We start from the raw sequence: 17,530 nt of genomic DNA on the forward strand, positions 1-17,530 counted from the left end.
AAACATTACTTCATTTTTTGATCAATTTAACCATCTTAATAATTAATAATTAATATAACATAATATAAACACTGGTATAAAGTATCGAAATAAAAAGTTTACTAATTTATAAAACCGAATTAAAAAGTCACAGAAAACTTGGCACGTCAGAAGCCCAGATAGATATTTATTATTATTATTATTATTATTATTATTATTATTATTATTATTATTATTACATTTACCTAAAAATAAATAAGATAACAGAGAACAAAAGATTATATGAAAAACGTTAGTATGATTTAGTATGTTATCATTTTTTGCATTGAAAGAAAAAGCAACCTGTCTTTATTCTTGCATGTGACACTTTTGTAACTCATCAATAACAACTTGATTACCTTTTGGATCTAGATTCATAGCGACAGTAAGCTCCTTTATGGCATCTTTCTTTCTGCCAACTATTCTATATGTTTGACCTAATAAATAATGGGCGGTGGCGTCATCAGGCACCAATTTCACCAATTCTTCAAAAGTTTGCAAAGCAACATTGTATCTTGTCATGGAATATAATAGCTGACCCATTTTGTATTTGGATAACGAGGAAGTCGGTTGTAAATGGCAGGCTAGTTCGTAATATTGCAATGCCTTCTCCTTATAACCGAGTTTTTCCAAAGAACCACCACAACAACAGATCAACACCACATTGACGGGATTGATAGATCTTGCCTTTTCAAAGTATAACAGAGCTTCTTCATATTGACCTAGTTTCATAGAACTTGTACCCAGCCCGTAATATGCGTTATAATGTTGGGAATCACAAGCTAGGGCCTTTCTATAACACGTCTTGGCGGAATCCGAAGAATCATTGGAAGAATGCTCATGACCTTGCAGAGTGTATGCATATGCAAAATTTGGATCTAATTGAGTAGCCTTTTCGAATGCCTTTATCGCGGCATCATGATCCTTCTGTAAGGATAGTAAATTACCGATACAACACCAAGTTTCAGGTTTATTAGGCATTATATCCATCAAACCGTTTGCTAAATTCGAGGATTTAACTTTGTCATGCAAATGCCATAATAATGTGGAAAAAATTTCCATATCTTTCACCCTTGCAGGTTGTAGGTCTTTCAATCTATTGAAATATTTCAGAGACATATCATAGTTAATGATCTCGAAATGAAGCTTTCCCAATTGCACTAAACACCATGGCATTGTGTCTTTGATGTGAGATGGTATTTGGGATTCGAATAATCTAATTGCTTTGAACGAATTATATTGTGATGACGACCTTAATATCAGAGCCAAGTTATACATGATTTCTGGTAGCGTAACCGAATAATCATTAGTTGAAATCGAGTTACTAATTATCAAAGATCTCGGATTTTTCTTAGAAGTGGTTAATCTACCTGTTGAAGAATATAGATTTCTTGGCGTTTTGAAAGTTGTTTTATTCATTATGTTTTGGTTGTTAACATTATTTTGGTGGTTCCTGTCGTTACTTAGCAATTTTGATGGGGGAGTCGTCAAGAGTTTGTTTCTGTTGTAAACTTTAGCCAGTGAGCTTATTGTGGGTTGCTTGGAGGAGGGAGATGCTAAAATCATGGAAATGTTATTTGGTAGGGTAGCGGATGAATTATTGTTGTTCGTGGGGTTTTTAGGAGTCTGAATATTTTTGCTTTGGTACGGTCTTATTGACGGATTCGTTTGCTGCTGTTGCTGTTGCTGTTGCTGTTGCTGTTGCTGTTGCTGTTGCTGTTGCTGTGACTTTGAAAAATGCTGAACTGATGAAAAAGAAGATGCTGAAGTAGAAGGTGGAGAGTTCGAAGACTGGAATGGTGTATTGACATTAATATTGATATTATTCCTGTTACTGTTATTATTTTTGTTTGTTTTTGAATATAGACTTGCTTGTGAACGAGGCTCAAAATGCGACAGAGATGTTGACGAAAAGGACGAAGCTGCATTATTGTTATGACTTCTGCCTTTTTGTCTTGTGATGTCGAAGAAAACCCTTTTGAGATCCACAGTAGCTCTCATTTTACAAATCGCTTCGTAGGATTCCCAGAGATAAGGATTTATGGCTAATGCTTCGGAATGATAAAACGCACCTTCCTTGGGGTGATCTAATTTCATATAAAGATTACCTAGTAGGCAGTCTAAAGTGGCCAAATCAGGGATATGGACGAGATTAGAGTTCAGAACAGAGTTTATATGCATATTATTGTTATTGTTATTATTATTATTATTACTGTTGCTGCTCGAAGAGAATACATTTGTTATCGACAAAAGCGTGAGTATAGCTTCGTTCAGTCCCTGGGAAAGCTGTAATGCGCAACGACTGAATATGTAAGCAATACCAAGATGGTACTCCTTGAATTCTTTGGAGATTTGAAAGGCGGTGTGGTAGTTTTTGTTCAAAAATAGTGAAAGCACATACAGATAAACCGCCTCTGACCAGTAGACACTTGACTTATCGAGAATGGAGCACTCAGCGTAGAGCAGTTCGGCCAAAAACTCCGCGGTACTGTAGTTCAGCTGCTGGATGGCCTGCTGGATGCAGTCCTGAAGCTGTATGATGGTGTTCAATGCTTGATCATCCAAGCTGGGGATGCCTCTCGAGAGCGTAAACGGTGCCAATTCGGGATTTACCGCCATGCCCTTTTATTATGTATCTTGTACGAAGGATTCGTGTCCTCTTATAGATAAAATATGCCGCCACCAAAAACAGAGTCTGAAAACTCTCGCAGCTAGGTATGATTTGTGATAAACTTTTCTGTGGCACTTTTGCTTAGAGTTTGATCCTTTTGTTTTACTTTTAACCTGCCATCCTTTTGATGTTCCAAAAAAAAAAAACTGAGCGCGGGTAATAACGGCATTATTAAAGAATAGCAGTTGTCATATAAATAGTATAGAAATAGTATAAAACAACGCAGTGATATGATCTCTAAACGGTTTAGCTAGTCGTTCTTCTTTTCCATGAGACGTTTAGTACGGACGGGACTTTCGATAGGGGTGTTCGAGCCTGAGAGCTGCGACAGGGCCAATAGCAATAGGAGCACAGCGTTCAATGCCACCAAGAGGGTGCTTGCATGTGAGTTTGGCGGATACGAATTCCAACACCACTCGTGCAGAGCGTACCAGATGAAACCGACGAAGCAGGGCATTCCAGACCAGAAGATCAGTATCGGTAAGGTCCAATGGTACCAGGAGAGAAATTGGTAGTGGAGCGACCTTGCGAAGAGCACACCGATGAAGTTGGATGCGATCAGAACGAACGGAACGGTACTGGCGGGATTAGTGGTGGCTGTGGCATTTTTTCTCAGCGGATGGCGTAGTGACGACCACAAATCCTGCAGGCTACGAGGGTATCTTGCGAAAATTACCGTGATGAGGGCGACCAGATGGCTGATCAAAAGGGCAAAGTGGAATCTGTGGTCGTTGAACGCCTCTTCGTCCAACATCTGCCAGTTGATACTCCACTTAAACATGAATTTTCTTCCGAAGTTGAAAGCACAGTGCAGATACTGCTGTGGGAAATTGCGCAGGAAAGGCAGTGCAACTGCGGCTTGCCATGCGATCATCAGCATTAAGTCCAACACGGTCAAAACAAGGCTTGTGTCGTTGAGGATGAACAGGGAGATCATCATCGCGGGGAAATATAGCAATGCATTCATCTTGATGCTAACGGCCATGCTGTATGTTGCAGTAACCAGTAGCGCGAGGAACTTCCTTGGCTTGGGACGCTGGCACTTGGTCGCTAAGATGGCGCCCAAAACCGTGACGACCATAAACAGAGTGGTAAAGCAGTCGTTGAACAATCGTAGCACGTAAATTGAGTGCAGTCTCTTGGAGAGACACGCCAGCACCACACACCACGGCGGAACATGCAGGAGATGGTAACACGCCATCTGCAAGACCAGCGTCAAAAGATACAAGAATCTGAAAAGAGCCTGCCCGCGCTCAATGTGGTCCATGCCATCTGTCAGCCAGTACATGATCCTGTAGAGCAGGACGTGGCCCGCTGGATACACCAGCGGACCCGTCCCGCCCCTCACCTGCGAGTAGTCCCGCACGCCATCCAGCTGGATGACCTCGATCTGCTCCATGTACGCCTTGTAATCGATTTCCGTGTACGCTACGTTCTTGACGATGATCTTGCACAGTATGCTTTCGAACAGGACCAGCAAGGGCATGACGATAAGGTTGGCTCTGCAATCGAAAACCATGTAGCGCACGCCGTCCTTGAGATCCTGCCACAGGTCTAGCGGCGGTCTGACAAACTCTTCCTTTCGAGGAGACTCTTCAGCTTCCATAGTATCGATATTCTTCTGGCTCTTTCTCTCCTTCTGTGTGTATGGTCGTTTTCCATTCTTATCAGCATTGTTCTTTACTTCAGTAGCGAGATTTCTTCAGCTTGTTCACAGCACCCAGCAACCGCACACAGAATGGAAAGAAACATGCATTTTGCCCTCAAGAGGGCCAATAAATTGAGATCAAGAGCTACATCAGAGTAAGCACACTCTGGCGCGGCACATCCCACATGTATTGCAACGGTTGCGGCTGTTTTCACGTGTCTTCCTTCTCCTTTACTCATCGGTCCCTCAGGGTCCACGTTAATTTTTCAATTTTCTTGCGTCTCGAAGATTCAGGCCTCGAGCAATTTGCCAAAAATTTTTCACTTTGGAACTGGCAGTTCTATATGTTGGCGTAGTCTACTGGCACAGAAAAGGATTTCATCCAGGTTCAAGATAGCTGACACTATCCAATAGTGCAGAACATAGCAGCATAGAAGAAAGAGTATCGCGTCGCTAGCCTTTTCGTTTCTATCCATTCGTTTTTTTGTTCTTTTTTTTGCATCGTGGCATTTAGAACAAGACGTCCTTGCATCGTTCGCTTAATATTTGATACGGCTTTTTTGGTTTTTATTATTACTATTGTTATTATTTGTTACTATTATTATTTCTCATTGGGATCTCGGTTTTTTTGTAATCTTTTTCATTTCTGCTCTACTTTTACCAAGACATCATCATATCTATGCCAGGCCAGATAATCAGCACTCCGTTTTTGTCGCAGAACGAGGATATGGACAAGTACCTGTTGGAATACCGCAACTTGAAGCTGATCCATCAGTCGAGCAACTCTTTCCAGTCTCGCAACGCTCCTCCTCACCAATCAAACTACCACTCGCACTACAGTCAATTGAAATACAGCAACACCAATGGCTACTACTATAACAACAGCAACAGCAACAGCAACCCTCATAACCAGGCTGGTCTACAATCTATGAACAGATCTGTTCCATCGTCTCCATACGGGGCCTACAATCACAACAGACCCAATGAAATACCATACATGAATGCCCAAAAGAAACACTACAGGTTCAACACAAACAACAACAACCTAAACCAACAGAAATATAAACAGTACTCGCAATACTCGTCTAACCCGGTGGTTACTGCGCATTTGAAGCAGACCTATCCCCAATTGTACTATAATAGCAATGCCAATGTTCATCCCAACAACAACAACAATAACAACAACAGCAAGAATGCTCTTTACAATCAGGCACAATTCTCCACAAGATATTTCAACTCAAACTCGTCCCCCTCGTTGACCTCGTCCACTTCGAACTCCTCCTCTCCATACAACCAAACCAGCTTTGAATACATATTGCCATCAACGTCAGCGCCTTCCACAAATCTTTCATCGTCATCATCGAACAACTCCACGCACACCGTCCCCACAACAGCAGCATCCGCCTCCACCGACTTGATTAATGACTTGCCCACGGTTCCCAGCGCCAGTTCACACGTCGCAGATTCGCAACCTACGCCAACCATACCATTTTTACCAACCAATCAAGCCCTGCTAATGTCTTCCGCCGCTCCTGGCCCAATCGGCGCCAACATACGCCTACCACAATCTTCACCATCTCCATCGCTAAGAGATGATTTCGCCACTGCGCCTGCAAACATGTCTTCATCCTCCTCGCTCTTGATGAATGATTCTTCATTAGGATGGGGGTCTAACCACATGAACGTGTCTTCATCTTCCCAACCGGCCTCCTCAAGGCCTTTTGGCATTTGGAATAATGATATGAGTGTCTGGAGTTAAGTTATGTATTTTTTATGTATATTATTATCATTATTGTTATTTATGCACGGTTCCTATTTACAGGTGGGGGTTTGTTTTACCATTGAATATCTAAGATCTCTTTGAACTTTTTCTCGAATTCACTTGCCTTTATACGGCCTTGGCTTCGTCTCATACCTTGTCCGATTAAAAACTTCAGAGAAGTTCTCTTCTTACCGGATGTAAGGTTCCGTATAAAAGTGTCATCCGTATGCTGTGCAATTATATCGCTGCAGAGACTCACCAATTCTTGCGAGTCCACTTGATCAATGGCATGCAGTTCGAATTCCCGGATCAATTTTGGGAAATCTGGTATCGACCGATCTCGGCAGTTGCTCCGCTGAAAGGTTTCCAAAATATGAAACAGCAACAACTTGCCACTAGTGGGGGATATTGTCTCCGCATGCAATAGTTTTAAAAACTCGGCGAAAACTATAGGAGGCAAAATTTCTTGTGCTTTGATCAGCGGGACATGTAGTTTATTTAAATCACCCAAGAACTCGTGGATTATCCAATTTGTGGGCAATTTCGCGCTACCTTGTTCGCCAACGAGTTTGAAAAACTCTTGGAAGGTTTCCAAGTAATATGATCTCAACACTTTATGATTGTACATGTCATTTTGATTACTATTATACGTTAGAATCTTGGCATCCTTCAAAGAAAGTTGATACGGTTTCTTCATCAGCATCCTCATCATGTCGTCGGGCAATTGGGGCATCGATTCCTTCACCCTGCTCATAACATCTGGTGCAAGATTGATATACGGCAACTCCGGATCGGGCATGTATCTATAATCGATGGTAGTTTCTTTGCTCCTCAACTTTACCGTAGATGAGCCCGTCCATCCCCTTGTTTCAGGCTCCATCAGCGAACTAGTTTCACCCCTGGAAATCAACTCCACTTGTCGTTGGTACTCATACTTAATGGCGTTGATGATGGAACTGGTATTGGGCAAATTTTTCAATTCCACTCGAGCAAAGCCGTTTATGGACAGATTTACATCCACCCGCATGGCCCCTGTTTCCAAGTCCCCAGAAGAAATGTGCAAATGACGAACCAGATTCTGGTATTTTTTAATGAACGCCCGTACCTGTTTGATATCATTAAAATCTGGGTTGGTCACCAACTCGATAAGTGGAACATTCGATCTGTTTAAATCGACCAAGGTGATAACATCTTTGTCTGCATCTGTGTAATGTGACTTGCCCGTGTCCTGCTCTATCTGCAATTGTACAATGCTAATGTCCTTGGATGACTCGTCGATGCCATCCAGTTCCTTGGAGAGATTGATCTTCCCGCCCCGGGCAAACGGCCTGTAATGCTGCGTCACCTGATAGCCTTGAGGTTGGTCCCCGTAAAAGTAATGCTTTCTATCAAACTGCGACACGCTGTTCACCTGGGAATTCAATGCCAGAGAAAGCTTCATGGCAAACAAAATTGCCTCTAGATTCAAAACCGGCTGCGTGCCAGGCAGAGCTATATCATAAAAGCTAGTGTGACGGTTTGGCACATCCACTAAAGGTGTGGAACTATTCGTAGACTGTGAAAAAAGCTTATTTCTGGTGCTCAATTGCGTATGAATTTCCAACCCGCACTTCAATGCATATTCCGGCCTGAAGATCGTGCTGTAGTTATGCGCAACTTTGGTTCTGGCCAAGGAGTAGCATCGAGCAACCCGCAACATATTGAATTCCCTACTGAGCCTTTCAGACAACAACGCCAACTGGAGTGCTTTTACTACCACCAAGCATCAGTATATCACGTATCACCATTATTATTGCTATTACTATTATGGCAAAAAGGGTAAGCAATGACCTAGTTTTAATAGGGCTATATACCATTTGAGCAAGGGTAAAACATAAAAAACAAAAAGACCTATGATTCAGGAACTAATTTAGTCAGGGCTTTGAAAGTCGGTCAATTACTGTCCCTCATCGTTGAGAAATGGCTTAAAGTAGACTTCAGAGTTGTCATACTCTTATGGTTACTTGTAACGAGTTACAATTGACCTTAATTATGGCTGTTTCTTCCCTGAAGCCCTTCACGTGGATATGATATCGCTCTTTACGAGAGCTTGCTACTGAATTTGTAAGAAAAAATTAATTTTTCGAGATGGGACAATAATGTAGTGGAATTTTGAACATACTTAGCACAACTCTTTCGGAGGCTTGTTGGGGGCAAGGATCCAACAAACTGGCGGAAAAGAACCAGTGTGTGTTCGTTATATCCTCTAGGCTGTTGTTCATGTTTCAAAGCTTTTTCCAAAACAATAGGCCCACTGTTGCCGGTGAGACGTTCTCAGATAGCAGATCGTACCCTTTAACGAATCAACAAGAAGCATCTAGGAACGACTTGAATGGACTGGCTTCTTCTGCAGCCAAGCCGCAGCAACAGCAACCTGCACATCTATTAAACTCATATCCAGTTGCTGGCTCCAATCCGCTTATGAGAGCGGGCGCCATGGGGGCAACCTCTGGCAGCATCAATCCCAATATGTCCAACATGAGTGAACATATCCGTGTCTCTGGGATGGGCACTTCTAAGCCGCTGGAATTGGCGGGGAAGTACATCGACCATCTGCAACATAAAGATAGCAACACTCCCGTACTTGATGAGAGATCATATTACAATAGCGGGGTGGACTACAATTTCAGTAGAGAGCAGACTGGTTTGGGGGCTTTCACTCCTTTCGAAAGACAGGACGTGTTCAACATACCAGACGAGATTTTGCACGAATTCTCTACTTCGCAAACAAGGACAGACATGGGTCTTTTCCCAGAGTTGAAGCGATGTTGGATAACTATTGATAATAAACTGATACTCTGGAACATAAACAATGACAACGAGTATCAGGTGATAGACGATATGAAACATACTATCCGGAAAGTAGCTTTGGTGAAACCCAAGCCAAACACGTTTGTGCCCACCGTCAAACATTTACTTTTGATATGCACTACAATGGAGATTTTCATGTTTGCCATTTCTCTAGACAGTATCACTAACGAACTGAGTATATTCAATACTCATCTATCTGTCCCCGTGCAAGGCATCGATGTAATAGACATCGTATCTCATGAAGGATCAGGTAGAATATTTTTTGCTGGTCAAGGCAGTGGCCTGAACATCTGGGAATTGCAGTATTCAGGCTCGGATGACTGGTTTAATAGTAAATGTAGCAAAGTCTGCCTAACGAAGTCTGCTTTATCTAGTCTTTTACCCACTAACATGTTATCGCAGATTCCAGGTGTTGATTTCGTTCAATCTTTTTTCGAAGACAGTTCTAACGGTGGCGGCGGCTTTTCCCAGGAAACCATTACACAATTAACTATCGACCAGCAAAGGGGCATCATTTATTTATTAACCTCCAAATCAACCGTCAAAGCATACGTAATAACGGAAAAATCACTGGAAAGACCCATGTCGATTGAACCGGCCTATATCAGTAGAATCATAGGTACCACTACAGCGAGAGCCGCACCAATTTTGGGCGCTAAATACTTGAAAATCGTCAAGATAAGCACTGTTACACCTGAGGAAAGCAATAACTTATTTTTAGTTGCCTTAACAGTTGGTGGCGTGCGCTTATACTTCAATGGCTCCATGGGAAGATTCAACATCGAAGCTTTGAGGCTGGAATCAATCAAATTCCCCCCCAGTTCTGTAACTCCTGAAGTCATTCAACAGGAACTACTAAATCAGCAACAAGAGCAGGCAAAGAGAAGCTTCCCATTTTTTTCGAACTTAATGTCCTCCGAACCAGTTCTATTGAAATTCCAAAAGAAGTCATCTGTATTACTAGAAACTACAAAAGCAAGTACACTCATTTCTCCCGGCATATTTTTCTCTGCTGTGATTAAATCATCTCAGCAAACACAACCGGCAGATAAGAAGGAAAACCCTTCCACCGGTGGAACCATGACTAGTATCCCTTCCAAAGCCTTAAAACAGCCACCAGCTACTCTACAACACAAACTTTTTGTCAGTGTTCCAGACTATGGCATTTTGAAAACTCACGGTAAATACGTTGAAAATGCCACATTTCTGGAGACGACGGACCCAGTTCAACAAGTAATTCCATTGTCAGGATTGTTCAATGCAACGACAAAGCCACAAGGGTTTGCTAATGAATTTGCGACACAATACACATCGGAGACCTTCAGAGTGGCGGTCTTGACTAGTACATCTGTGGAAATTTATAAATACCGTACCCCTGATGAAATTTTTGAAGATTTAATAGACAATCCACTACCATTCGTCCTAAATTATGGTGCTGCAGAGGCTTGTTCCACAGCCTTGTTTGTTACTTGCAAATCAAACAAATCAGAAAAATTGAGATCCAATGCCCTAACTTTTTTGACGATGGGTATTCCCGGTGTTGTCGATATTAAACCGGTCTACAACCGCTATTCCGTATCCACAGTATCCTCCTTATTATCCAAGCCCTCCTTATCCACTACTACAACTAATCTTCAACAATCATTAACTGGATTTAACAAACCTTCCACTGCTCAAAAGGAAGACTTTGATTTGGATGATGTAATACTTTCGCCGAGATTTTATGGTATCGCGCTATTAATTGCAAGGCTACTCCGAGATATTTGGGCAAGACACGTCTTTACCACTTTTACAGAAAACAGGAGAACACTTAATGCTTACAGTTCTCCTTCTACTTCAACTACGCAGTCCACTAATGAATCTGATGCCATCTCAAAAACAGATGAAACTTCGCAGAATAAGAATATAATATCAAAGGTTTCTATTTCCAAAGATTGCATCGAGTATTATCTTTCTTCAGTCAATATTTTGAATGAGTTTTTCGTGACTTATGGTGATTCCATTTCCCAAATATCAGCTCCCTATTTACTAGCGAAAAATTCTAGCGGCAGGGTGATTGACAAAACGGAAGAAGTTGCAAACCAAGCGGAAAGCATAGCCATTAACGCACTAATAAAGTTAGTGCAATCCATAAAGGAGGGTTTATCTTTCTTGAACGTACTATATGAAGAGAGCGAAGTTGAAGGATTTGACAATCAGTACCTTGGTTTCAAGGATATCATCAGTTTTGTAAATATAGACGTGCAAAAGGACTTAGTCAAACTGGACTTCAAAGATCTATTTACTCCAAATGACAGGACAAAATCATTAATTAGAGAAATCTTGTTATCTATTATCAATAGAAATATCACTAAGGGCGCGTCTATCGAATATACCGCAACGGCGCTCCAGGAACGCTGTGGATCTTTCTGTTCCGCAAGTGATATATTAGGATTCAGAGCCATTGAACATCTCAGAAGGGCCAAAGAAATTGGATTACGCAATTATGATTCTCTGAACTATCACCTCAAAAATGCTACTGCTCTTCTTGAACAAATCGTGGATGATCTTTCTATCGAGAAGTTAAAAGAAGCCGTATCAATGATGTTAAGTGTAAATTATTACCCAAAGTCTATCGAATTTTTACTGAACATTGCAAACTCTATGGATAAGGGGAAACTAGCTTGTCAATATGTGGCAAACGGGTTTTTGGAAAATGACGAAAGAAAGCAATATTATGATAAACGTATTTTAGTATACGATTTAGTTTTTGACACTTTGATCAAAGTAGACGAACTTGCTGAAGTCAAAACGTCATCCAAGACTCAAAGCAAGATTTCAATATCCGGTGATGATGAATTAAAACTGAGACAAAAAAGTTATGAAGTCGCCCTAAATTATAATGATAAATTATTCCATTATCATATGTATGACTGGCTTGTATCTCAAAACAGAGAAAGTAAATTACTAGAAATAGAAACGCCATTCATACTGCCTTATTTAATTGAGAAGGCAGACAGCTCATTGAAAATATCCAATATTTTGTGGGTTTACTATTCGAGAAAATCTAAATTTTTCGAGTCTGCTGAAATACTTTACCATTTAGCTACATCGAATTTTAACATTACTCTATTCGAAAGAATTGAATTTCTTTCACGTGCCAATGGATTTTGTAACAGCGTGTCCCCATTAAGCCAGAAGCAGAAAATTGTACAACTAGCTAGTAAAATCCAAGACGCATGCGAAGTCGCCGGTATTCAAGGAGATATACTATCACTTGTGTATACAGATGCAAGAATCGACTCCACTATCAAAGATGAGTTAGTAAAGACTTTAGATGGTAAAATCTTAAGTACCAGTGAGCTGTTCAATGATTTTGCTGTGCCCTTAAGTTACCATGAAATTGCCTTATTTATCTTCAAAATAGCAGACTTTAGGGATCATGAGATGATCATGGCCAAATGGGATGAACTGTTCCAATCTTTGAGAATGGAATTCAATAACACTGGCAAGAAGGAGGATTCAATGAACTTTATCAACTTGCTGTCTAATGTATTGATTAAAATTGGTAAAAACGTACAAGATTCCGAGTTTATTTTTCCCATTTTCGAGCTATTCCCTATCGTCTGTAATTTTTTCTATGAAACACTTCCTAAAGAGCATATCATACCGGGTTCGATAGTTTCAATCTTCATAACGGCTGGCGTTTCTTTTAACAAGATGTACTATATTTTAAAAGAGCTGATTGAGACATCTGATTTCGATAACTCTGTATTCAATAAAGAAATGACCTGGCTAATTCACGAATGGTATAAATCGGATAGGAAATTTAGGGACATTATTACCTACAACGATATTATTCATTTGAAGGAATACAATATTGAGAGTGATCCAATCGAAAAATACGTCAATAACACCGGTAACAATTTGAGTATCTGTTTCTACAAAGAATGATAACTGCAAATTTGAGCTTACCATGCAGATGGTATGGAAATACGTAAAAAAAATAAGTTAAGTAATACCTTAATATATCAAAAAAAGGAGCTTTCAAGTTAATGTAAAATCAAATAGGACTATTTCTTAACCGAGAGTGATTAGCTTCAATAATTACTTATTGCTATTCTCTTTCCATTATATCGTATTTAAAATTTCTGAGAGAAATCGGGCTTACATAAAGGAAGACAAACGAACAGGCTGGTGAATCATCCGACTATGGCGGTAAAGTAGACAATTCCTATAAAGAATTTCAACTCGGAAAGCTATGCCATTTTTTTTCTTTTTACTCCTTTCTAGTTTTTTTATATTTTGTTTTGGATTTTTCCTTCTTTATGATGCATTGAGCCAATTGTGATCTGGAAGTAAATCTCACAATGAACCCAAATTTTCTTTTTCTGGTGAAATCTTGACTCGCTTATGTACAAAACTTCTTAATGAATATATATGAATATTTTTTTACCCTTTGTTTTATTTGTTTTTTCGAATTTTTTTATGTAGACTTTCTTATACTGGCTGGTATATTAGCTGACTAACATATTCGTGTAGCTTCCATTGCTGATGTTGACGCTCCTCCTCTTTTCGTAGAAAGGACTACCTACCAAAAGTATTTTCCCCTGAGTAAGTAACATACAAGAATCCATCCTTATCCTTATGTTCTTGGTATATGGCAGACATCAGTGCTGCTGTGGGAGGCAAAGTGTCATTGACAAAAATGAAAATGGCCTTTTCAGGAGGAAGCATAATTCTCTTTCTGATAACGTAAACAAATTGTCCAACAGTAAGGTCAGCGGGAACTAGGTATTTACGCTTATCGATCTCTGGAATGTCAGACTTTTCAGCTTTTTCGCAAATTACAGGTATCCTGTTCTTAAACCTTTCAGCGATCCTTTCGGATTCCGCCTTCCTCTTTTCGAATGGATACTCTGACTTAAATGTAGACTTCATGTTTCTCGTGACTATTTTATTATGTGTTTCTCAACCTTCCAGCTACGTGGCTCTCTTATCAATCCCCTCTTCTGCTTTAAATGGTTTGGTTCCCCTTTTTGTATCTCCAAACTTTATACCAAATATTTTTGCCGCCGCCAAAAATAACTGATCTCCGGGTGATCGCCCATCATGTGCAATAATAATACGAGGACTTGATACACCGCACTCAGGAACGTAGGCATCATCGCATGACTCTAATTTCAACGTAAATTTACACATATATATCTATAGCACTTCAAGTGAAAGAAAGTTGTACATATTAGTATGAGTTGTTTTCATAACTTGAACACCTTCAACTTGAAAATGGTGTCATTAATAGATTGTTCTTCGTCACCAATTGGGTCTGTCTTGGAGCCGTCATATTTGGCAATGTCGGATCTACAGGTCTTGCTTAACATATCGAAATGTTCTTTGACAAGGGCCTCGAAATCAATGGTGTCCTTGATCAATTCGTATTCCACTAAAACGTCGTCGGTGGCTTCCAAACCACACTTCTTTCTCAATTTTTGGATTCTGTTGACCAGTTCTCTTGCCAGACCTTCACTCTTTAATTCAGGGTAGATGTTGGTGTCCAATATGATCAAAACGTCTTGGTCGGTTCTGGTTTCTTGACCGGATTGAACTGCAGATTCTGGCAAACCTCTAATGGCGTTCAAGTCACCTTTAACTAATTCAATTCCGGCGACTTCCAACTTACCGCTTTCCAAGTATTTCCGTACTTCCTCAGAATTTACTGATGGTAGGGCATCCTTGACCTTTTTGGCGTCCTTTTTCAACTTCTTACCCAAAATTGGCCAGTCAGCAACGGCTTTGTATTCGACACCATATTTGACCTCATCGGAGGTGATAACAACATCGCGAACATTTAGTTCTTCGATGATATAGTTCTTCAAGGCTTCGACGTCCTTCAAATATGATTGGTCGCTGTGTAAAATGACCAAAGTCTTTAGTGGTGTCTTTAGAGAAATGGTTTTTTTCTCACGAATGTTTCTACCCAGATCAATAACGGATTGCATTCTGGAAACTGCAGTTTCGATAGCCTCATCGAAGTATTCCTTTCTGGCTTCTGGGTAGGACAAGAAATGAACCGATCTTCCATCTTTACCGTACTGTGATAAAATGGATTCTGGGATGTACTCCTTTAATCTCAAATAAATACTTTCTGATAAGAATGGAGTGAATGGAGCCATGGCACGGGCAAAAGTGAACAAGGCATCGAATAAGGAATTTAAAGCCTTCAAACAGTCGTCAACACCGCTTTCACCCTTTAAACGACGACGATTGAATCTGATGTACCAGTTGGTCAACTCATCAATAAAGTTCAATAATTTTGGAACCACAGTGTACAGTTTATATTGGCCCATTTCTTGATGAATAAATTGAACTAGAGATTGCATAGAAGCCAAGATCCATCTGTCCATGACGTTATCGCTTTTCACAGAATCATCGTACTTAAAATCAATGTTGGATGTCTTTTTCAATAAAGCGATTTGACCGTCCAAGAATTTGAAGGAGTTCCACCATGGTAATAAGACCTTGGATACAACCTCCTTGACACCATCTTCCTTGAACTTCAAGCTTTCTGCCTTCAAAACGGGCGAATTGATCAAGTACAACCTCAGGGCATCAGCACCGTATTTGTTCAAAACAATAGATGGATCGGGGTAATTTTTCAAAGATTTAGACATCTTTCTACCGTCGGCAGCTAGGACAATACCAGAGACGATGACGTTTTTGTAGGGAACAGCACCGAAGAGATGTGTACCCAGGACAGATAAAGTGTAGAACCATCCCCTTGTTTGATCTAAACCTTCAGAAATGAAGTTAGCTGGGACTCTTTGATCGAATTTTTCAGTGTTCTCAAACGGATAATGTTGAGAAGCGTATGGCATAGAACCTGATTCGAACCAACAATCAAAGACTTCTTCAATTCTCTTCAAATCACCCTTACCTTGCCTCGATGGGATTGTCAACTTGTCAATGGTATCACGATGCAAATCAGTGATACCGGGGACACCAGATAACTCTTCCAATTCTTTGATAGAGCCAACACAGACAACTTCTTCGAAATCATCAGAAACCCATAACGGAATTGGGGTACCCCAATATCTGTTTCTGGAAACGTTCCAGTCACGAGCATTAGCGATCCAATTAGCGAATCTCTTTTCCTTGATAACGTTTGGAACCCAATGAGATTTCATTACAGAGTCTAACATCTGTGGAACAATGTTCTTGACACGAACAAACCAGGCTGGGACGGAACGATATAATAATGGGGTGTCAGATCTCCAACAGAATGGGTAAGAATGGCGCACTTGAGTTGCCAATAACAAATTACCCGAATTAGTCAAGTGTTTGATGATCAATTTATCGGCGTCCTTAACATAGACACCCTGGAAATCGGGGGCTTCTTCGGTGAATCTACCGAGATCATCGATAACATTTGGTAAGACTGAGTCTTCTGATATGATCCCATTCTTCAAACAAGCAGCACTATCTTCTTCACCGAAAGCTGGAGCGTTATGAACAATACCGGTACCGGAGTCACTGCTGACGTAATCATCAGAAATAACTCTAAAGGCTGTATCACGGAATTGCTCGGCAAAATATGGGAACAACGGTTCATACTTCAAACCCACCAGGTCAGAACCTTTGATTTTTTCCACAACCTTGTATTTTTCGTTCTTTGGCTTCTTGTATAAGGATTTGATCAACGTTTCCAATAGAATGAAATACCGATCCCTAGTTTCATCATAAATTTTGACGTATTCGAAGTTAGCGTTGACACATAATGAGAGATTTGAGGGCAAAGTCCATGGTGTAGTAGTCCAGGCAACCAGTTGAGTTTTTTCTTGGCCAATAACGTTGAAACCAATGGTTACGGCTGGATCGTTGACATCTTTATAGTTTTGCTGAGCTTCAAAGTTACTCAAAGGAGTGGTCAACCCAGTGGAGTAAGGCATAACTTTGAACCCACGGTACACTTGACCTTTTTCGTGAAGTTGCTTGAAAGCCCACCACGTAGATTCCATAAAGGATGGGTACATGGTCTTGTAATCATTGTCGAAATCAATCCAACGACCCAAACGACCGATGGTTTTTCTCCAATCACCGGCATAAGTCATGACGATGGATCTACATTCATTGTTGTAGTTTTCAAGGCCATACTTAAAGACATCATCTTTACTCGAGATACCTAATTTCTTGTCAATGATATGTTCAATTGGAACACCGTGAGTATCCCATCCGAATCTTCTTTCCACATGGTGGCCTGTCATGGTAGCATATCTTGGAACAATATCCTTGATAGTGGAAGCAAGGATATGACCGTAATGTGGAGTACCAGTGGCAAATGGAGGTCCATCAAAAAAGGAAAACTCTGGTTTGTCTTTTGTCAATTCTAATGAAGTATGAAAAGCATCGATTTCATCCCAAAGAGCGAGAACTTTCTCTTCCTCCTTTGGAAACGAGAAGTGAGCGCTATTCTCTGACATATTTTCTTGGTTTATTTGAACCCTTAGCTGTAGCTGAGAAGAAATCAAGAAATTTCACTTGAATATCGGACGCAATTGCTATTTTTCATGTTTAATTAAGAGTCATCATCGTTTCGAGATTTCCT

At 40.5% G+C, this 17,530-nt stretch overlaps 7 protein-coding genes across 7 annotated transcripts; 2 read left to right on the forward strand and 5 right to left on the reverse strand.

Moving 5' to 3' along the window:
- Window positions 1–327: 327 nt before the first annotated feature.
- CDC27 (anaphase promoting complex subunit CDC27) lies at window positions 328–2,637 on the reverse strand (the record flags this gene model as incomplete). The annotated part of the gene is made up of 1 exon (XM_056227082.1): window positions 328–2,637. One exon carries the CDS (start codon window positions 2,635–2,637, stop codon window positions 328–330), a length of 2,310 nt encoding a protein of 769 aa, XP_056085922.1.
- Window positions 2,638–2,939: 302 nt separating this feature from the next.
- On the reverse strand, window positions 2,940–4,295 carry ALG3 (dolichyl-P-Man:Man(5)GlcNAc(2)-PP-dolichol alpha-1,3-mannosyltransferase; the record flags this gene model as incomplete). The annotated part of the gene is made up of 1 exon (XM_056227093.1): window positions 2,940–4,295. The coding sequence occupies one exon, from the start codon at window positions 4,293–4,295 to the stop codon at window positions 2,940–2,942; it is 1,356 nt and encodes a 451-aa protein (XP_056085923.1).
- A 721-nt stretch (window positions 4,296–5,016) lies between these two features.
- SKDI02G0280 (uncharacterized protein) lies at window positions 5,017–6,096 on the forward strand (the record flags this gene model as incomplete). The annotated part of the gene is made up of 1 exon (XM_056227104.1): window positions 5,017–6,096. The coding sequence occupies one exon, from the start codon at window positions 5,017–5,019 to the stop codon at window positions 6,094–6,096; it is 1,080 nt and encodes a 359-aa protein (XP_056085924.1).
- Window positions 6,097–6,172: 76 nt separating this feature from the next.
- On the reverse strand, window positions 6,173–7,798 carry PET112 (glutamyl-tRNA(Gln) amidotransferase subunit PET112; the record flags this gene model as incomplete). The annotated part of the gene is made up of 1 exon (XM_056227115.1): window positions 6,173–7,798. One exon carries the CDS (start codon window positions 7,796–7,798, stop codon window positions 6,173–6,175), a length of 1,626 nt encoding a protein of 541 aa, XP_056085925.1.
- A 560-nt stretch (window positions 7,799–8,358) lies between these two features.
- On the forward strand, window positions 8,359–12,882 carry NUP170 (Nup170p; the record flags this gene model as incomplete). Its single annotated transcript, XM_056227126.1, has 1 exon — window positions 8,359–12,882. One exon carries the CDS (start codon window positions 8,359–8,361, stop codon window positions 12,880–12,882), a length of 4,524 nt encoding a protein of 1,507 aa, XP_056085926.1.
- A 633-nt stretch (window positions 12,883–13,515) lies between these two features.
- Window positions 13,516–13,869, reverse strand: ATG8 (ubiquitin-like protein ATG8; the record flags this gene model as incomplete). Its single annotated transcript, XM_056227137.1, has 1 exon — window positions 13,516–13,869. The coding sequence occupies one exon, from the start codon at window positions 13,867–13,869 to the stop codon at window positions 13,516–13,518; it is 354 nt and encodes a 117-aa protein (XP_056085927.1).
- Window positions 13,870–14,186: 317 nt separating this feature from the next.
- Window positions 14,187–17,405, reverse strand: ILS1 (isoleucine--tRNA ligase ILS1; the record flags this gene model as incomplete). The annotated part of the gene is made up of 1 exon (XM_056227148.1): window positions 14,187–17,405. The coding sequence occupies one exon, from the start codon at window positions 17,403–17,405 to the stop codon at window positions 14,187–14,189; it is 3,219 nt and encodes a 1,072-aa protein (XP_056085928.1).
- Between the last annotated feature and the right edge of the window lie 125 nt (window positions 17,406–17,530).

The sequence above is a fragment of the Saccharomyces kudriavzevii genome (genome assembly GCF_947243775.1).
Source record: "Saccharomyces kudriavzevii IFO 1802 strain IFO1802 genome assembly, chromosome: 2".
Lineage (NCBI taxonomy): Eukaryota > Fungi > Ascomycota > Saccharomycetes > Saccharomycetales > Saccharomycetaceae > Saccharomyces > Saccharomyces kudriavzevii.